The sequence below is a fragment of the Symsagittifera roscoffensis genome, chromosome 1, assembly GCF_963678635.1.
Source record: "Symsagittifera roscoffensis chromosome 1, txSymRosc1.1, whole genome shotgun sequence".
NCBI classification, from domain to species: Eukaryota; Metazoa; Xenacoelomorpha; order Acoela; family Convolutidae; genus Symsagittifera; species Symsagittifera roscoffensis.
The window spans coordinates 76,360,159-76,382,436 of NC_087062.1; the positions used below are offsets into that span (position 1 = coordinate 76,360,159).

Consider the following 22,278-nt stretch of genomic DNA (forward strand, 5'->3'; position numbering starts at 1 on the left):
GATGTATTAGGTAGCTATTATGAAATTCCTGGGAAACTGCTAGCAACTTATGCTGAGCTTACTTTCTAGGCAGATAAAATTCATATAAAACAGGAATTTTGTAAATTTAAGCGATTATGGTTGCTAACCTGTTTCTCCGATGACTTTAACTGAGACACTTTGCGAGTTCTTCCAGTTGTGTTCGTGCTCAATTGATTCCAGTGGTCAAAGTTTTTCTCTAGAAAAAATCAGAAAGCATACAACTAGCTCAGCATTCACTGACTTTTTGAGACTCGTTGCCCAAACCAATTTTGAAAAAGCTAGTTAAAACATTAAAACTGAAGAATCCTTTTCCCTCTTAATTAGACTGATTTGCACGTTCGAACTTAGCCGAGCAGTCCAAAGAGAACCATTCAGTTCAAGAGAAAGGAAATAACTTCAGTTCAATAATTATTTGACCGCATATATCGGCGCTGACGCGTTAAAAGCACAAAATATATCGCGTGTTAGTTACCACATTGGCAATCTTCAAACGCCTATTAACTTACAAAAAAACACAGGTTTTAATTTTGAGCTCAGGACAACAATAACTTTCAGATGGTAAAAAAAACTCCGAAAAAATGGCTTATTTAAAAAGCCGAATTTTGCATGAAGAAAAAACCACCTTGAGCACAACTAATCCGTTACTTTCTTCAAAAGTCGGAACAACAACATGGATTGTTATCAGCCAGTTAAAATTATGATAAAAATACCCGGTTGTCATCGCACTTTTTTGCTTTAGTATCCAAAAAATTGTTAAAATCGTCTTTCGTGGGGGGGGGGGGGGGAAGAGAAATATGTTGGGTGAGGGTGACCTTGAAGCTCTTTGAATTACAAGGAGATGTTTTGATTGCAAAAAAGATCAAATCCTTTAAAAACAAAATTTGACAGAAGCAAAGCGGTGCTTCGCACCGCTTGCGATACACAAAGATATGCTATGTGACATATTTTGTTAAATATTCAAAAAAAAAAGTTCTTCCAGACTAACTAAGACGAATCTATTCTCTTTTTCTCTTTTATACTTAGAAATCGGTGCCCGCACGAATTGCACAAATAAATTTAAAATAGCCCATAGTACTGAAAAGCCTAATAAAGATGTCTCTTTTTTGTTAGAAATACAATTCAACAATCCTATTACATTCAAATTGAATTTTGCTTTTTTGAGAAACATAAAATTGCTTGAGCAGTTGAAAATTCAGCAATAAACAAGCAAAAAAATTCCTTAACACATTAATAGTGATCTGTCACATTGTTAGTTGACATGTAATGGCATGAACTGAACACTGATGTCGCGAAACATATAAATTGCGTGAACACGTTATAATTTATAATATTTCTTTTTTGTATAATCATAATAATTTAAACAAAAATTAATTTCCTGTTTGATTTTTTTATGCTAGTCGATACGATTTTCGAAGTTTAAAATTTTTATGCTAAACAATATACCGCCTTTGAAATCATCAAACTCAACGTAAAGGCGAAGGAATAATTAACACAGAAGCGAAGCTCCACTTCGCAAACACTAGCGATAACACGGAAAAAAATCAACTGTATAAAAAGCAAAAGAAAAAAAATAGAAATAAGCCTCGAATTAGTAAAAATTCGTCTACGTCTCGGATTCGATCTGCGACCTACAAATTATGTGTCTCACACACTAACCACTCAGCCAAGGACGCCTCATGGATCACAAACACTGGCCACAAATAAACCAGAAAACAGATGCTACTAAGTTTCCAATGGTACATCGTGATTATAGCAAAAGTGCCACCAAATAATGAACACTTTTATTTACGAACTAGGTGTAAAAAAAGAAGAAGAATCGTACTAAAACACTAACGCTGGCAAGCTTGCTAGTGTAACTAAAGAAAAAAATTGGATTTTCTTCTCACAATTTTGCAATCAGATAAAATCATAATTTCAGATAGTTTGAGACAAGACTCCATTCAGTGCTTTTGTTGACGTTCAGTCGAACGGAAAAAAATGGGCCAAATATCTTGAACCAAATAACCACATGATTCCCTGAAAAAATCAAAACTCATAACAAAAATTGATGCTGTAGAAACACAGTCGCAAAAAATATACTTACAAACAATAATCCGACTACAAATGTTTTCCGAGCAGAAAAAATTTCTTCTTCCAAAAAGTAATTCTTCTCGTCAATTAATTTTTAACAATTATCACGTTCAGCCGAAGCAAAATAACGAGTAAAAAAGAATGCTGAGCATCCACGTGACATATCACTTTATTTTGCTTAATTTCAATCTTTTTTTTCGCTCAAGCTGATTGCTCAAATTATTGCAAATGATTTCGCACAAGGCCTAACGGAAATCCAGAGCAAATAGACTATTGTAAAAATGTCGAACCCATGAAAAACGAAAAAAAAAACTAGTGACTATTTTTCCATGTTTTTCTCGCTATTTAATAATTAACCTCAGCCTGTTCTACTGGTGAAAAAAAAAATATGGAAGAAAGATAATATCATGTCTTCACCTTCTTGAGTTGCAGCGTGCCTAGATATCTTTCTCGGGGTATTTTTGCCTGACGCACTGCTTGTATCACCTGACCTCGCAGCGTCCAGAATTGGATTAGAGATGTCTGCCGATGCCATTAGTTTGTCAACATTCCAATCACGCAGGTGCATGGGTCCAGGCTTAATTCCTTAAAAAATTGTCGAACTCAGAAAATGGGGCAAGCTATTTGCATGTTTGCTAGTTTCAGTTTTATTATTTCAAATCATTGAATCGGATAAGAATCAGCAACCTCACAAAAACTTAGGTCTGAATACATAAATGTTCGGGATGTTCTTGGGTATAGCATGTTGAAGTTCTCACCAGATATCCATTGGAAGCAGATCGTGGCCACGTAATGCTTGAAGTTGTCGTTGAACAGAATTTTAGACATGGGGAAGCATTCCACGTATGAAGCACAGATGGCCTGAGCCAACACGTCTGGATACACCTAAACATTTATAACACTCGTTTTATAACAATTCAAAAAACACTGTAATAACAAACTTTAAAGAGCATGAAATTGTTCGAGTAAATTGACTGTTCGGATGTTTGATGAACATAACCAACAGAAATTTGATTGATGCACTCAAATGAGCAAAAAAGTTCATTAAAAAGTAACATTAAAATTGAGAATAGCGGATTAAGGCCAGAAAAAAAGACAATTTTTCTTCTTTTATGCCCATTTTTGGGGGTTATCACATAGCAGAAGGACTGAATGGAAGAAAAATTCCAAATAATCAAAAGTCTGCCAACTTTTTAAAAACTAAGATTTGACACGTTTTCTGTCAAGTTTTTCATTGGTGAATTATGATGCTCTTACATAACTTTCAGCCCGTTTGCCAACTTTTTTTTTTATTATAACTGACTCATGTTGAGCGAGCTTTTTTGTGTTTACATTGAGGAATTTGTCCTTCATGTCTGGATGTATACTGAAAAGCATGGCTACAAAGCTGTCTGCGATTCGGTTGAACAATCTGTCCTTGGCCACTTGTACTTCTCGCTCACCCATCATACCACTCGCCACACTAGATCCACTTTCGCCATCTCCTTCTCCACTGCCACCATCACGTGCAGACCTCTGTTTTGTGTACTTGCCCTAAGTTACCCTTAATTACACACTTAAAAAAGATTGCGCATTAGCAAAACCACGTTTAATCTCCAATTCCAGCCAATCTTTTCAAAGTGAGATTTATAGTTTTCAATTATGGACCGCAATCAAATGGATGTAAGCGCATCAAAATTTTTCGTTTGCATCGCCAGACATGCTTAAAACTGTTGAGCTATAAATTCAAGCAGCATTGAAGCTACTGTCATTAAGGCAATATAGCCTATTAATCGTACGCTGTATATCGCGAAATAGATAGTGCACTAGAATGAAGGTAGATGGAATGCAAATGACAATGACCTGACTCACTTCAAACTTGTCGAGAAATATCCACCAGAAAGTGTCCTGCATTATTGCGACAGAAGCCTCCGATTGAAAGATGCGCTTCCAGAATTTCATGAAGCCGGGCTGTAATTTAAAAAAAAAGGATATTTGTTAGATCACAGATTGATTGTATTCTGCTGTGGACGCATTTATCGTATTCTGTATAAACCATACATGAGTTTTAATTTAAGATTTTTTTCACAAAATTGTCCAAAAAAATAATCATATTTAAGGAGAGATAAAGGGGACATGAGCATTTCATGAAGAACAAACTTTGGAAAATTCAACTCAATCGCAGAAAAGTTCGCTATCATTAGTTATTATACCGTTTAACAACATAAGTTATTATAACGTTTAACTTGAAATTAAACACAGAGGCGAAGCTGAGCTTGGCTCCACTAGCGATACAAGTTTGATTATCATCAAACGGAAAAATTTGAAGAAAAAAAATCAAAATATCGTTTTTGTCAATAAAAAATTGTCAAGGAAAACGCGGTCTCAAGCAGTTGTGTCACCTCTACGCTAGATGCGCCGGATGGTTGATTGAGTTTACATTTATAAATACCATGTGGCAACAAAGCCGAAAATACCGGAGCAGAAATTTTTCATGCCGAAAAAACATCAAAAAAAGTTCTAAGCTAACAAAAAAACTTCATGTTCTTTTCCCCTCAGAGCACACGCACGCAGAGAAACTTTTTTCGGACGCAACGACGCAATAAGAGGTCACTAGGTCGATATAAATTGAGCCGAAACTTATTAACCCAATAAAAAAGAAAAAATGAAAGACATTTTTGAAACAAGACATTTTGAAAAATCGAGTTGGTAAAATGAACACCAGTATTAAAAACAAATTTCGAATCTGCCGGATTTTTGCTTAAATACTTAAAGCAGCTGCAGTGAAAATTGTTTACAGCAAAAAAAAACGATTCTTTGATCTGACAACTGAGCCGATAAAACATAAGCAGACAAATAATCAGCCGAACTTTGTTTGAACCGGAATACTTATCGTAAAAAACAGGTCCTAGTCAAATTTGAACCCGAGACCTTGGGCGTCTCAGGCGCATTCGTTACCTCCAAGCTAAGTGTGCAAGAAACAATAAAAAATTTGAATTCATTATGAGCCAAGGTACCACGAGTCCAGATGAGTACTGTGGACAAAAATGTTTACGGGAAAAAAGTCTAGTACCCGATTGCAAGGGTAATAACTCACTTTGATCCTGACATTCAAAAACAATAAACTTGGCCTCACTTCCGAAAGAACATCGATCCTCAGAAAAATAACAAGACAAAAATTATTGAAGCACGAAAATGAAAGTAAAAAAAATTATGAAGATTTAAAATAATGCATCGCGAAATTTTTTATCCATCAGCAAAAAAAAACATTCAATCAATTCAGTCTAACTCCATCAAACTGCTCTAAGACAAGCAAGGAAACCCTTGCATTTGTAAATTGCACATAATGATGAAAAAACCCAAAAAATCAATATTTTCTAATTTATTTGTCAAACACGAATATTTATAAACACTGAACGACTTTAATTCACTTTACAGGAGCCAAACCAGAAAAACACCTTTCAACGGAAAAAAAATTCCCCTACTTGGATTGAAAATATACAAATCTGAAAACTAGGAAACTTGGTTCTAAAGAAAAACGCCTGACAAAAATATATATGATTTGTTAGGTTTTAAACCGGAAAATATCATTAGATTTTACTATCCAAAGATAGAAATTCCGACAGTAGTTGAACAAAAACTTGAACAGGACACAATTGAACACATATACCAAGATAACACACCCAAACATTGAAATCAAAAATGCAATGAAAAAAATGCACATCAAAAATAATCATTTCAGCAAATAGCAAACAGAAAATAATTGAGCTGTGTTGTTCTAAAAAATTAATGTGTGCAGAACCAGAGAAAAACACTAAGTTTATCAGGAAAAAGAGCAGGAAAAAAAACAACAAAAGATTCAACTTGCTAATTATTGATTTTCGGAAATGATAACGCTTCAGGCTAGCTTCAAAGCTACCATTAAGAAACAACGGAAAAAACAAAATACTTAAAAAAACATTAAACAGTAAGCAAAAAACTCCTTTACTCAATTACCTGAATCAAAAAAATATACTTACAGTTTCATTAAAGGGTCTAAAAAGTTGATTAAGACTTTTCAAAAAATTCTCGTTAGAACTCGATCTCATATTATACCAACAATAACTGATTGGAGCATAGCCAACAGACAATTGGAGAAGTGTCAATGAACGCAATTAAACAGAAAAGAAAATTCCAATTTTCGAAAATAAACAAAAAAAAGATGGCCTTAAAGCTCGTTAAATTTCTCGAACAAATTATGGGTGACACTTTTTGTTATAAAGTTAACGCAATTTGAACACAAAGGCGAAGCTTCGCTTAGCAATCACTAGTGAGAACACAACATCGAGCAGCCTGTGAAATCATCAAACTCAACATACAGGCGATGGAATAATTAACACAGAGGCGAAGCTGCACTTCGCAAACACTAGCTAGAACACGGAAAAAGTCAACTCTATAACGCGCAATAAGAAAAAGTAGAAATAATTAGTAAAAATTCGGCTACGTCTCCTATTAGATCTGCGACCCTGAAACTAAGAGTCTAACGCACTTACCACTCAGCTAGGGACGCTTAATAAATCACAAACACTAGCCACAATAGAGCAGAGAACAGATGCTATGAAATTGCCAAGGTTACTGATCGTGATTGTACAAAGAGGCAGACAAATAAGTGATTTAGGTTAGAAAAAAGAAGGTTCGTACTACTACACTACGCTGGCCGCAAGTGTAAAAAACTGGATCAATAAATAAAAACGTATTACGCTGGGAAATCTGATAACTAAATTCAAATTTTGGAATTAGAAGTCAATCACGTTTTTCGTGCCCTTTACACTTACGCTGCTCGATAGTGAAGATTGACTTCCTTTCAACAAAAAAATTGAGCTGAACTTAAAAAGAAGTCAGCAGTCAAACAGAGAAACAAAAACAGTTTTGAACGTGAACAAATTTTCCTGATTTGTTTCAGGAAAAAAAAAACAAATTTTTAGACTTTTCCTAAAAACAAACGAAAAAATGGTAACCACGCCCTAAACAAAAGTCTAAGCTACGTTCATCGTCTCTGAATAAAACCCTTGGAAAAAACCGACATAGTTAAAGCCAACCCCGTGCACCCAAGGCACATACACCATCAATACAAGAGCCATCCTATTATCCCAGCAGTTAAAAATCTACTGATTACCATTTCGCCCATTCTGCTAACAAAGTTTACGGGTAAAAATCTAGTACCGTTTGCATACCTTTGCTTATCGTAAGGGTAAAACAGCACCGATAACTAAAACTTACAACAACAACCTTTACTCACATTGAAACTTTGACGATTCGTCACAGCATTCATCAGGACTGGGGCCTCATACTGACCGGGAAAATCGAGCATTTCTTTAGGGAAAAACCCTGGGAAGTGTGTTGCCTGAAACGAAAGAGTTGCGGGACTAGGGGTTTTAAAAAAGGACCAGGGAAGCATTATTGGTAATCCGGATAAAACACATGCTGTTAATTCGAAATTGAACAGAACATGAACGCAAGAAAGTTCGAGCTGGGTTGGAAAAGTTGATCTCGATCATAACACAAGTGTAAGTTAGTGTAGAAATAGATCTCAATATGTAAGGTGTCTAATACCGTTCTCACCTCCACGCTCTTTGAGCTGGCGTCGCCGTTCACTCCAGCCTTCTTTCGTCTCTAGGAACACAACAAAATGATCATCCACTAAGCAGTTAAACAAATATTATTATTAGCAGAAGTTAAATTCATATCAGTCTGCCAGCACCTGTTTTTTCTGCAGTTCTTCTCTGAAAGCTTCAATTCCATTGCCAGTTTGTTCCATGATTTCAGCTGAAAATCATACATTATCGTAAAACTGACAAGTTTTGAAATGAGAAAGCTGTTCTTTGCATTACGAGCAAAAGTCCTGCAAAAATTGACGATGGGTACATGTTTTTCTAGTGACCATGTTGAGCAGCCCGAGAAAACCGTCAGTTTTTTCGGCTATTTTTCAAATTTGGGAGCCCTATAACAACATAACATCATCTCAACCAGATTGGAAACAAGTCAAGCTCCATGTTCTCGCCAACGGCTTCTTTAACTTCGAAAAGCGTAATTTTTTTTCTATGTAGCGAACTAAACTCTAGAGAACCTAGGAAGAAGTTACAAGTCAAACTGCGAAAAAATAGCATTTAGCGAGACGTATTTTTAGGAAACCTTCTTCAAAAAAAACCTAGCGAACAAAATAATTGAAATGCTCAAAAAAAGCTCAACTGACAGATGGTTAAAAAGGGAAAAAATGGAGTTGCCCATGTACCCTAAAAGAACTTTTCATAACTTATGAAATCCACATGCTCGAAAGCCATGAGCTTGAACTCAGCAATGCTCACAAAAATAAGTTTCTCGCTCTTTCCCTTGCCTTAAAACTTGCCTGACTTCAGCATGTGCGCTTGTGTAATTACACCCTAGTTCGTTCTAATTATACCACTTGTCATTTTATATAAATGGTTCGATTACACTGAAACGTACCTTTTTTCGGTACGTTGAAGATACCGTCTTTGATTTTAGAAGGTCTTACAATGTCAGTCAAGGTCATTGAGGAGTACTGGACCAATTCGCTCTCCAATTTCAGTAGTCGATCTTCCAGTTCATCCAGAACCTACGAGAAAAACGGGGGTTTAAATGATTGAAGAGACTGTTAAAATTAACACAGATGTTAAGCGAAGCTTCGTACCACTTGCAGCCCAATACAAACGTAGCGTGTCAAACTAGCTGACAGAAAAGGAGACGGAAGGCACAAAAAATTGAGAAAAAAACAGATCTATCAGAACTTCCATATGTTTTATTCGATTTGCTTCAAATAAAGTTGATTTTGAGAAAAACATGCAGAGTAATACAACTGAATTTTGCGCTAGCATAGGAACAAAAATTAGATAGCTGTAACAAAGCTGACAAAACCCATGATCCGAAAAGATTCAGAAAAAAACCACGCATTAAAAACTTGTTTTCCCATCAAAATATGATAAAAACAAATGATAAAATCCTTCAGGAATATATACAGAAATGGCACGCTGAACTAATATTTACATTTGCGCTGCAACAAAAATCCTTCACGAAAACGAAAAATATTTTCTTAAAACATTGCGCATTAATTGCCTTAAAATTTTTTTGAAAAGCACATGGCTAGTAATTTGAACTGCGAGCTCGAATCAACACGAACCTTTATCAAAGAATTTGGAAAACTGAATTCAAAATGTTTATTATAATTTTAACTCAGCTTCACCTCAGCAAAAAATGATGACACTTTCAATTCACGTTCTTTTGAGTGTTCGAACAGCAGAAGTATCCTTACGCGATAGCATGTTACGTGGGTTCAGATTTGAAATTTCAAGATCTTTAACCTAAATTAATAAATTCTCGATACTGAACATCATACAATTCAATTGTGAATTTTCAGGGCCATTGATCATTTTTTGATGTAAGATGAAAAATGAAGGCAAAATGTTTGGATCAATTTTCAAACCCATAGGTATGAATGGAATCTTCTTTATCTCCTACAGATTAAGAAGTATAATTGCTTCAAATTTTGTAGAAAAATATCTAAATAGTGAATTGGTGAGAAACTAGATATTTAGTTTCTGCTGATTCAGATTTACAAACTGCAGACGATGAAATTTATAAAAAGTATTGTAGTAAACGTTTTTTATAATTTCAAACAGTTTTAGATATTATAAAATTTGATATAATAAATTTTGATATTATAAAATTTTTCAATTTCAATATAAAAAAATTAATTTAATTTCCGAAAGTTCAAGGCTGATGGTCAATTTTTCCAGCTTAAACAAAAAAAAATCAGCGGAGCAATTAAAATCCTATTTCAAACCCATAGGTATGAATTTAGTAATCCTATCTCTCCTGTAATATTTAAAAATAAACTAGCGGGTAACTTGCACCTCAAGTGCTTCAAACAAGCTTTTGAACGTGAAAACTACAAATAAATAAAAGATACACAAGGGTGAAGTGTAACTTCGCATCACTTGCGATTCAACAAAAAACATAAGAAGTCGGGAAAAAAATGAACAAAATAAAACAAACTAGGTCTACCAAATATTTAAATTTGTCGGTATGTCTTGATAGAAATTCATGCCAACAATTTGAAGATTAAATTAGCCACGGAACAAAAACTTACGAAGAGGCAACAATCTTAGGCCAGAAAGAAGTTGCTCCGAAAAAAAATATGATTTGATTAAAAAATCTTAAGAGTTTAAGTCCGACCTGAGCTGCCATGAACAACACTTGTAATTGCAACTACTGACATCTAGTTGCTCACATCAGAAGAAAAATCTGTAATGTAGCAACTAAGCCGACAATCTTAGAGCAGACACCAGTTGAGCCGGCATTTCACGAACCCGGCCAAGCCGCGAACCCTTAGGATGCAAAGGCGACGGCGTTACACCTGGGCTAATTGGGAAGGAACCTATTAGATGTTGGGGTTCAATATTAAAGAAAAAAATAGTAAAAGGAACAGAATAGGGAAAAGAAGAACTTGAAAAAAAACTGTTGTATTACAAAGTTTTATAAGTTTTTTCGAAAGACAAAAACATACATTTAATACACAAAACTACGCATCATTATTGACTATTCTGAAATAGCATAAGCCAACGAAAATTATTTAATTGAAGAAAAAAAACGAAAAAATCACAAATTACAGAACTTTCAATCATAGTAGAAACTGTGTCAATCAAAAGAAATCTATGCTTTGAAAACTAAGCCCAAAAATTGTACCAGATAATACAAACTGCATTTTAAAAAGGAAAAATGAGCCGACAGAAACTAAGAGGAAAGCTACAAATACGAAAAAAAAACAATCTTTTTTTCAAAAATTTTTGTTTGAAAAAAAAAAGCTATTAGCTGAAACGAACCCCCCCCCTTAAATTACCTTCTAAATGATGGCATTTGACATTTCAAGAAATTGAGCATGACTGTAGTCGTGAAATTTACCATTTCTACTACAATTGACTATTCTGTGAACAAAGTTATTTACGGGGAAAAAGTCTGGTACCCAATTTTTAAATTTTTTAAAATTAACCCGTACTCAAATGGTTAATCGAGCGTACTGCAAAAAATAAGATCTTAGTACTTTTTTTGAAACAAATTCCTCACTTTATTTACAATTTTTGAGCTGAAAACATAAAACGTTAGATCTGAGCAATATAAAAACTTTTAGCAGTCGTAATTTGAGGTCAGATGTTCAACGCGTGAGAATACTATCACACACCATACCATAGGGCTTGCTTAATTTTCGAACTTAAAGAAATTTCTGCCAAATCTTTTGAAACAATTGTCAAATCTTTTGAAACAATAATCAAATCTCGAAACAATTGTCAAATCTCGAAAAACGAATTTTTTGACTTCACACCGCCACAGGGTCGAGAACTTTTTGAGAACTGTTTTTAAACTTAAAAATTGTGCAAATTTTTGTTAAACCAAGAAACGCCATATCTCAGAGAAAACTAAAAGGCGTTCGGCAGTCAGATTTGGGATTCAGATACAAGCTTCCTGAGAGTACATTGACAGCAACCCATCGCTGAGTTTCGAATTTCAAATTTTCTGAAATTTGTTGTATCAAACTTTTTTGAAAATTTTCAAAAAACCATGAAAATTGGCATGTCTCGAAAACTAAAAAGAATTTGAGCAGTCCAATTTGAAGGCCAGATTTGCAGCCTGCTGAAAATTTTTTGAAAACTTTTGAAAAATCTATAAAAGCCATATCTCGAAAACTTAAGTGAAATGAGCAGTAAAATTATGAGAAAAAATTTGCCAGCACTGAGAGTACACCAACCATAGAGTTAAAAATTTCGAACTTTTTAATTCAAAACTTTTTGTTTTCGTGGCATGAAGTGTTTTCTTTGATTTTGTACAAATTTTCAAAATAGTTAGATGTAAAGATTTACATCTAACTTTTTTGAAAATTTTTACAAAATCAAAGAAAATTTGAGTTGAAAAGTTCGAACTTTTAGAAGTTGTTTAACATCTAACTTTTTTGAAAATTTTTGCAAAAATCAAAGAAAACACTGCATGTCACGAAAACAAAAAGTTTTGAGTAGTTAAATTTGAAGGGAAGATTTGCAATCCCTGAAAGTACTTCGAAACTATTTTAATTATAGGGTTCAAAGCTCAATTTTTCGGAAGCTGTTAACACTAAGTGCTATGAAAATTTCTAGAAAATCAGATTAATAGTTAATTCTCGTAAGCTAGAAAATTTTAGGAATTCATGTTTGAAGGCAAAATTTGCGGGTCTAGGACAACAGGCCGACGGGACTTCTGGCCGAAAATTATAACGGCAGCTGAGAACACTTTTTATTCAACTTAAAAATGTTAATTTTCAAAAACTTAGGCATGTTTAGTCCATAATAAGCGTTATTCATGACAATGAACCACTTGGCATTGGCATCCGTTAATAACATCAGCCGGTTTTTGAAAAGCATAAATTGTAAACATGAAAAACGATTTCAATCGTGTTTTATTTATCAACTTTCCTAAGCTTCATTTGGAGGCTTAAATTTTATTAAAACGCCAATAACTAGTAAAGACAGATCATGAAAATCAACAATTCTTCAAAAAAAGTTTTCAAACTAATCATATTTCACGATTTTAAGAAAGAATATTCGGTTTGTTTTCCGGCACGCGAAAATTGCAGCCCGAGGCAGAACCCTGACAAAACCCAACTATAAGATTCCTTATTTCAAATGTGATGATTTCAAATAAACACTAGAAAGAAAACCTTAGAAGTTTGCATTGTAGATAAATTAAAAATGATAAGTTAAAGCATTCGCCCTACGACAAATTTTAAAGTGTTGACTTTATTAAACATTAAAAGCGTTGCAAAACTCAGGCATATAAATAAGTCAACATGGGAAGTTAAACACAGAGACAAATGCATCATTTGCGATACAACACAAACATAAAACAAAAACAAAAAATGTTGAAAAAACTAGGTCTACTAAATAAAATTTTCGTATGTCTCGATAAAATTTCAATCTGAGCAAACATGCCGAGCAAAACAATTGAAATTTAAATTAGCAACGGAACAAAACTGACGAATCGGAAACAAAACGACAATTTTTGAGCAGACACCAGTTGCGCCAAAAAATTGATTTTGTAAAAAAGTATCAAGTCTTCTAAAAACACAATGAACAACAAACACTTGCAGCTATAAAGAACATAGCCAAATGACAGTTGGAAAACAAAAATAAACGCAAAAAAAAATTGACGTTTTTTGAAAAAACCTCGAATTTCGAAGAAAAAATAGACGGCCTCAAACTTATTTGAATTTCTAGAGCTATTTATACCTAGCCTTTTTTTGATAAAACTAACCCAGTTTGAGAAAAGTAGATCATTGGGTAAAGTTTTTATTCCGCTGAAAATTCTGATTAAGGGGCCCAGCTTGAACTGGAGATCCCTGTTTGACATTTGTTAAAAAGTGTTGTATTGGTGCTGGATGAACAGCGCCATTTTCAAAATTCATGCAGTGGAATTTACCTAAAACCATAGTGGTTTCTCTAACAAAATAAGCAAATTTCCATTTATATAGAGGAGATGCCTACTACCCGTTCTTTCAACTGAACTCAATTCAAATTTGAAAGGGTAGTTTCGATGAAAAACAAGAACATTTTCGTGAAAACAAAAAAAAGACTTTTCGTAAGGTAATACTGTTTTTTTTTACAAACGAAGAGAATAACAATTTAGGCAAGGATGAATTTTGAACCTATAACTTTAGAATTGGCAGAGCATCTCAATTTTTTTTCCAAATAACAATTTATCTACAAAAATTAGAGACAAAAATTAGATTGTGCATTGCAAAGTGATTTTTCTCAAACACAAAATTTTTTTTTACCTAGAGGCGAAGCTGTGCGTCGCAAAAATTAGCGAGAACACGATAAAAAGCATCTCTATAAAGTGCAATTAAAACAAAAGTAAAAATTAAAGCCTCGAATTAGTTAAAATTCGCTACGTCTTGGATTCGATCTGCGACCGTTCTAAGGTTCGTACTAATACAAATGCTCGCAAGCTGACTGGTGTAAAGCGTCGGAGCTTCTGCAGAAAAAAGACACGAAGGCTTTTCTTCGATTGAACCCGTAATCGAGGATCAATTTCTGCATGGAAGGTTCCCATAAACTGTTTTTTTTTCGACTGAACTATAATTCTCAGATTTTGCAGGTAGTTTTTGAGTGAAAAAAAATGAAAATGAAATTTCAAAAAGTGGGTTTTTCACAAAGACGTAACATTTGTTCCAAGACCAATTCAATTGAGCACTTAATCTCCGATTTGGCAGTGTAGTGTTTGAGAAAAGTCAAAAAAGGTCCGATAGGAGGCTATTCACAACCTGTTGTCCCGACTTCAACCCTTGATATTAATTTTGAGAGAGTAGTTTTTGAGAAAACTCAAATATTTTCGAAGACTGACTTTTTTAAAACTTTTCCGAGGGCCATAACTTTTTTTAAAAAAATTTGCGCAAAGATGCTTACACAGAGGAGTTTTCCAAAAACTGTACTTTCGATTGAACATGTATCAGATTTGGCATGTTAGTTTTGAGTCCAAATTATCTAAGTCCAAAAGTATCTAAAAAAATCAGACACAAAAATCAAAAATTGGACTTTTCGGAGAAGCTTTTGTGTAAAACGATCTCCGCGGGGAAATTCTAACAAACCCAAAAAAATGAACCAAAATATTTCAGAAAATCCACACACATGGGTCAAACGTTACCCCACATAACTTTTCGAAGGCTGTAGAAAATGGGTTAGGATAAAGAGCAACTAGGAGAGTCTACAGGCACACGCGTGAAGAGGCGGCCTTTCCAATGATACCTTTCCACTTAAAACATACTTCTTGCCAATAAAATCATTTATAAATCAATTAATTCCTATGTTAAAGACGAAAACTCTTAGAGGCTGCTAAATTTTATGCAAATAATTCCGTTTGTAATTTGTAGGAGAGATTTTTTTTATACCCAAAATGCTATAAGATTCGGTCTGAATTTACACAAACATACAGAGTTCAAGTTCTGAACTTTTGACAATTATTTTGTAAGGTCAACTCAAGTGGCGCTAAACGCAATCATTTTTCGGTGATTCGACTCCATTACCGCCTGAAAAATACCTTTACAAATGGTTTTCAAACGTTACTGAAGATAATTGACAGTTCAATCAAGAAACTCTTTAGCTATTAGAACTCTTTAGCTACAATAAACTCTTTAGCTATTTAAAAAAGTTGACTGAACTGATTTTCGATTTAGACAAACATTTGAGATACATTTTCATATCAATTAAACTGCCGCCAACTCTACCTCAGAAACGCTATACGGTTTATTCAACCGTTTTCGTAGGATCCCTCCAGGTCACCTAGAATATAGTTAAAAGCAAAGAAAAAGAAAATTACCAATTGCAAGTGCGAGAAAACACTCTTTCACAATCGAAAGAATATAAAACTTATCAACTCTTAAAAAAGACTTGAACTCAACTTCGGTCATTGTACAACACCAGCGTTGCTTCTGTAATCAAGTACACAAAAGCAAGCCGAAGTTAAGGACCGATTAAACTACCAATGAGCCAAAATTTCTGAATCTCAGATCAGTGATCCACTTGAATGACACTAGCCCTGTCGTGTTCATCTCGGTTACCTCTAGGCGAAGTGGAGCGGCACTCTTCAATGTGTCCCTGATGTCCTCCTTGGATCCCAACACAGAGTCTACACTGACCAGCAGGGATCCTTCAGCAGACAGTTTCTGAGGCCACTCATCCTACACATACAGAAAAGAACATGCATAACCAGATATTCATCTTACAGCGAAGATTGACACAGAAGCAAAGCGGGGATTAGAATCACTATAACTTTGTTATCGAATAAGAAACAGAACAGCTATATTAAAGCAAAATTTCGAAACAAAAAAAAAACGTTTTAAAATTGCTTTTTATTAAATTGAAAACTGAATTTCCTTAAAAATTTCAAATGCACCAAAATTCAAATAAAACCAGGAGAACAAAACCAATTCAGAAAAAAAACGACAACAAAATTAGGAGAACCAAACATAAATACATCAGAAACATAGCATAACAAGCATTCATGGAAAGAACCTGCCGCGAGAACTAAGTCGACAAAAAAATAACCAGACACTTTAGTCAGAAAAATTAAATTACAGAAACCAGAAAACTTCAAGTTTGCAAAAAGTTACAAATCCCGTCCGGACTCGAACCCTACGCCTTTGTCATACCAAGCACCGACATAATCTCTAAGCCAAATGGGCAGAATCAGCCAACCGGTTGCAATAACGTTCAGTTGCTAGCCGCAAGAATCAGCAAAATGCCAATAGCCGGTTGCTGTCACATTTAACTTACAAAAAAACTCTTAACACAGAGGCGAATCGGAGCCTCGCATCACTTGCGATACAACGCAAATGCAGCATTCCAAGCTAGCGACCAGAAAATGAGACGGAAATAACAAGATAGTAAAGAACATAATTTTAAGAAAACAGTAGAAAAACATACCCACCAGTATTGAATAAGCTTTTAGTATTTGAGCAACAACATAAACCGAAAACGATCAAAGCTTTTAAGCGAAACAGAAACAAGGAAAACCTAAAACAAAATACAACGTAATAGCTATTAATTGTACAAGTTACAGGAGTAAATCAAAGACACTTGCATCTACGATGAAAAAAGCTGACTGAACCAGAAAAGATCCCGATATGGCAACTAAGCTGACACAGCATAAGCAGTCAAATCAATTTTTCCCGAAAAGAAGTTCTCAACTTCATACATAGTGAAAAAAACCAAGCCCGACCGGGACTAGAACCCGACATTTGGGTACAAAGGCAAACGCGTTACCTCGAGTTCCAGTGGGAAGGAGCCTGGGAGTTGCTAAGGTTAACTATAAAAACAACTTACGAATTTCTTCTAGATTTGTCACAAAAGTTGTTTACAGGGAAAAAGTCAAGTTCCCGATTACAGGTAGCACTGATCAAAACATCAGACACGAGTCAAAAAACAGGTTAATTACTGCTTCAAACAAACCCATCGTCTCTTTCAGACATCAATGCCTAGCGACATCAGTAATCTCCGCTCTAACTTGGTCTGAAAACTTTTTCTCCGCGCTTAAAAATTTTTCTCCACGCTTGACCTCTCTACGCGCTTTCCTTGAGTTACTTTGAGTCAAATGCAAAAAAAGAATCTCCGCCATAGTTTCCTAGAGTTACATAAAAAAACGTTTTCATCGTAACTTCAGGTGAAAAAAGCGTGATATTGAAAAATTCCATGCATGCGACACACTTTGGCCCAAAAATGTATTAGATGTTCTGATAAAATGCACAAAATTTTAGTGCTCTGTTCTTCTATATAGGAAAATCCAGGCTTCTTATATTCCCTCAATTTTGAGGTTCAACACAAATATTTTTGAGCTTGTTTTTCAAACCATTTTAGAGTATGTTAGATAAAACTTTAGAAATGTTATAGTTCACTGAAGACTAGATAATTCACGAAAGACAAAAAGGCTTGTATTAGTACAAAACACTAAGAAAAAAATCACACCAAGTTGAAATGTTTTCATCTACGAATAATTGTTCCCACTCAACCCGATTTCAAGATTCTTAACAGGATTAGGTGTGTTTTTGACTCTGACTTTGACTACCTCGCAGAAAGCTCGTAGGGCCACAGGTGTGGTGTTACAATAAAGCCCTATTGATCTTAATTCGGAAAAAAAACATAATACTTTTCTCAGTGATTATTACACGTACAACACATGGAGACCAAATTACACAGCGCATTTATTTTTAAGATTATTTTAACAATCAGTCGCCCAACAATCAGCGTTGTGCCTTATTCAATTGCCGTTCATCTTAAAATACTGATAAAGATTTTTTTTGATATTTTGAATTTTTTTTACTATTTCTTTTATGTTTGAGTTTCTGTGGTCGGAAGCGACGACTATCCTTGTTTTGTTTGTATTACCTATTTAACTAATATGCGGGAAAAGTTAAATTGCGCGAGCATAGAGAACTATGCCTTGAAATTACTGAAACCAAAAAAGCCTTGATTTAAATTTAACTATAAATTGAAAAAAATAAACCAAAAATAAATGTAACAAGGATAGCCGGTTACTGTGCGAGTAACACAGAATGTTCCGACCATAGTCTTAAAAAAATACAAAAAAGTTTTTTTCTTCAATAGTCTCGTTTTTTTTTCGTTGTAGTGTGATAAAATGAGCAGAACGGAAAACTGGAGATTAGGCATATTCGACACTGATAGTCAAATCAGCAAACTAAAAACAATTTTTTTTAAGAAAAAAACGACTAGAAAAACGATAAACGAAAAGAAAAAACAGAATAAATTACTAAAAAAAACTAACGTTACTCAAGTAAAACTACTGTTTTACGTTTTAAATTAAGCAAATATAAGCTTTAAAGCCATTAAAAAAAGCTGTTGTAAGCCATGCTTTATTCGCTCCAATTCGGACGAAAAGCCAGTTTTTCTCGACACTGGGAAAATTGTTTCGAAATTTTTTAATGTCGTTCGAATCACGACTATAAGGGCTTTAATACGATATATCACTCAACACTCTCCGATGATTATTTGTGGAAGCTGATTTTGCGTCGAAAACAGAAAAAAATAAAACACACCCGAATACAAAGTTCCTCTCCATTTTTCAAATGGTCGGAACAATAACCAAAAATGAGTTCAAAACAAATTGAGATATCTGTAAAATATCGTGAAGTCCGAATAAAACCAAACTAAGCCATGATGCCCAAATTTTCATGAAAGCCTATTGATTATAGAGGCATCTGCCTAGGTGAAACTCTTCCAAAAAATTTCATGGCCTTGACAGATAGTTGTACTATGGTTGCTTTGTATTTTTTGTCAACATTTTCCATAACAGTTTCAGGCAGCGTTGGTCAGTTTTAAAAATAATGGTGATCAATCTATAATCTAATGAAATTTTTTCAAGAAACACCATTTTCACATACCAGGTTTTGTTGCAGTAGAAATTCCTCGATATTTTTTGGAAACTTAGAACCCTCTTTATCCGACATCTTCCAAACGACACTAAGACATCACGATCTAAAAACGTATTACCTATCAGACAATGAATTCATTACGAGCTTCATTATTGCTTCAATTTCGTATACTACCGCACACTAAATTGTTTCATTAAATAATATTGAATTCTAAACTAAGTAGGACATTTGGAATAACTATTCATTAATTGGAATCCATTTTACATTGATGCAAGAATTTTCGAGAAACAGTCAATTAATAAGGAGCCGTATTATTTACATGAAATTTGCATTCACCCATACTCTACGTGTTAAATTTATAATGAAAGAAGCCAGTTTACTTATTCATCTTGCTGAATTAATGAAATCAGGGCATTAATACGAATATTTAGACTTTCGCGATGAAGTATCAAGAATCTGCAATAGGATGTGTTATTCTTCGACGTTATCTATTAGGATCGGCTCATTGAATTCATACACTGTTTCGACCAAATTAAGTTCAGGTCGCTCTTCCTCGAAGATCAGCTCGACCTCACTCATTTTTATCATATTGTCATGCAGTTTCATATGCACGTGGTCTCTAGCACTGAAATGAACTTCGTTGCTATCAAACTTGTGCTCCAAAACTTTATCTAGCCTCCCTTCGTTCGTACACAAAAACTGACTGTCTATGAGCTTAATCAAGCCCATATTATTAACCAGTTGGCTTTCTCGTTTCGCTGTCATTAGGGCATTTGGCTTCCACAATGTGGACTCCACTGCAGACAATTTAGGGAGATTTTGTTCCGTAGTCCAGGACATAGGTCTACCTTTGAACCTCGGAAGATTGATTTCAGCTTTGGCCGAGCGGTTCCTGCCATCACTTTGCAATCCTTCGAACGTAGCGTATGCAGTGTAGCTTGATTTAGCTTTGGACAATAAGCATTGATTCATACTGAACTGACATGGCAAAATGTGTGTTGTGCATTCGTTCTTGACATATGTTGAAACATAGTTGTCTTCATAAGCACATTCGTTCTGTCGAAACTCGGAAGGAATTGGGTGATACTCGCACAAGGCATGCGTGAAAACGTTTTCAATACTTCTCAAATACGACACTTCTCGCATGTCGTAATATGATGTAACATCTTTTCGAGCTATTTCTCTCATAATCATTTCACTCTCCACGTCTCCTTTGACTGGTCGATTCTGTTCGAACTCCAATAAAACTTCATATCTCTCTGGACTCGCTTCCGAAAAAGACGATTCTGTCTCCAGCCTTCGCGGCAGCAAATGAGCCTCGTACGCAGTTTGCAAAGTTCTATCAATCACCGGCTCTGTCTGCGAATATTCGGTCTGCAAGTTCTTGAGATAGGGTTCGTCTCGGCACGAGTAAGCACACTTTACTTCTTCGAGTTGCGGAAAGCATGCGATATGGTAAAGATGGTCGTCCAGCGAATCCCGACGTCGTTGACCTTCGCCTAAGAGTTCTTCCACATTGAAATGATCCAGATCGATGTTCATTTCACGCCCAATTTGACCAGCAATTTCTTTGCGGACTTCGCGGAGTTCAGCCCCAACTGAGATTTGACTTCTGGACTTGGTCAATTTGGGACCTCGTTTTTGTAAATCCTCACTTCCATCGTTTTTGTTCTCTTCGTTCTCATCTTCGATAACGTTACAAGTGAAACTCTTGTCATTATTCACCGAACTAGTCGCTGGTATTTCTACACTGTTGCTAATTGAAGGCATGGAATTGAGTTCTTTACGTTCAGTCTCTTCTTCAGAAGTGTTTATTTGGTCATTTAAAGCGGGATTTTCGAGGGCTGAGTTGACCATCACTTTCCTTGCAGAACTGATATGAAAGTCCACGAAACTATCATCTGAAGCTGTATCTGTTGTCATTTCGTTACTCCGCAGTGCAATATTAATCATTGTTCCATTCCATTCAAAAATAGATATAACAAATCTGAAAAAATGGTTAATTTCTGCTCTAAAAGCAAATATGCAACACCGTTGGTCGTTAAACAGGATAAACTCCAAGAAAAAACGCCTAAATTAATAGTCAAATCTTTCATGAGTATATTAATTCAGGAGACAAAAACTTGTCAATAAATTGAACAAATTTTCACCGAAGAAGCACCAAAAAAAACCTTTTCAAATTTTATCTTAAAAAAAATTATCTGTACAATTCAAAGCAACAAAAGCAACACTACGATTCGGATGAGCGGCTAAGAAGGGCTCCAGATCCGTAGTAAAATAAGAGAAACAAAAATACGACTGCCATTATAATGTAGCACATCATAGTTCTGTTTTGGGATCCGGAATTGACGGTGGTCTTGAACTTCTTCGAAGTCCTGCCCAGGAGAGAGTCGCTGTCTGCAAAGTCATCAGAGAGAGAGGAAAGGAAAGAGTTGTGGTGACGTGCTTCGTCTCTGATATCGATTGCAATGTGTTTCAATTGAGATACTTTGGAAGAGAGGCCATCGGTGATTCGGTTGTTTTCCCGCTCAGTTATGTAGTCGTTACTTAAACCAGGTTTCTTATTCATGTCTCACTGAAAGATTTAAAGAAATGATGCTGGCTAAATTATTGAGACAGCACAGATCGCAGAGTATTCTCTTTCAAATATCACAGATAAAATTAAACGGCTTTTTGAAATTGTATTCAACTGTGAATTTTTATTACTGATTTGGTATTCGAGTTTTATGTTGGAATGATTTGTCATAGGACGAATTACATAATTCAATTATAAATAACCAGGTTCTGTGCAAGTAATAGAGAAATTTCCAACCTAAATAATAAACAAGACTGCTCGTATCAGGGCAAAGCCCTGAAAGTTCCGACTGCCTTTTACCGTTTGTGGAGCAGGAATAACATAAACAACATAAAAAATTAAATGAAATAAAATAAATGAAAAAAAATCTTCCCCCCCACACGCCATATAAAGTACAAAACAATAGGTTTCGCTCCTTGTAACAAATCAATTATGGCAAATAGGCTTCTTTCAACCAATTTGGAACGATTTCTAAGACAGATTAAATCTCCGCTTACGCGTTAATGGCGCGAATTATATCGCGCGTTAATTGTCCCAAATTGGCCAAAATGGCAATCTTTAAACCCTCATAACTTTACAGAAAATGATCAAAGGTGAAATATCTTTTCAAATTTAAGCTCAGGACAACAATAGCTTTCGAATATAAAAAATTCCATCAAAAATGGCTAGTTAA

The 22,278-nt window shown here is 34.9% G+C and overlaps 1 protein-coding gene across 3 annotated transcripts in view; it reads right to left on the reverse strand.

The window, feature by feature from the left end:
- Positions 1-22,278, reverse strand: part of LOC134849100 (protein FAM227B-like) — a 147,703-nt gene that overhangs the window by 35,574 nt on the left and 89,851 nt on the right. For 2 of the 3 annotated variants that reach the window (XM_063866484.1, XM_063866482.1), the window contains exons 2-12: positions 19,040-19,134; positions 15,704-15,823; positions 8,554-8,683; positions 7,811-7,875; positions 7,672-7,722; positions 7,349-7,453; positions 3,943-4,041; positions 3,424-3,624; positions 2,850-2,976; positions 2,509-2,676; positions 129-217 (exon numbers count right to left, since the gene is read on the reverse strand). In XM_063866484.1, the coding sequence (XP_063722554.1) occupies positions 129-217; positions 2,509-2,676; positions 2,850-2,976; positions 3,424-3,624; positions 3,943-4,041; positions 7,349-7,453; positions 7,672-7,722; positions 7,811-7,875; positions 8,554-8,683; positions 15,704-15,823; positions 19,040-19,105 (1,221 nt within the window). In that variant the 5' untranslated portion in view covers positions 19,106-19,134. The remainder of the gene's footprint in view (positions 1-128; positions 218-2,508; positions 2,677-2,849; positions 2,977-3,423; positions 3,625-3,942; positions 4,042-7,348; positions 7,454-7,671; positions 7,723-7,810; positions 7,876-8,553; positions 8,684-15,703; positions 15,824-19,039; positions 19,135-22,278) is intronic. The other variant, XM_063866483.1, reaches the window with a different exon arrangement.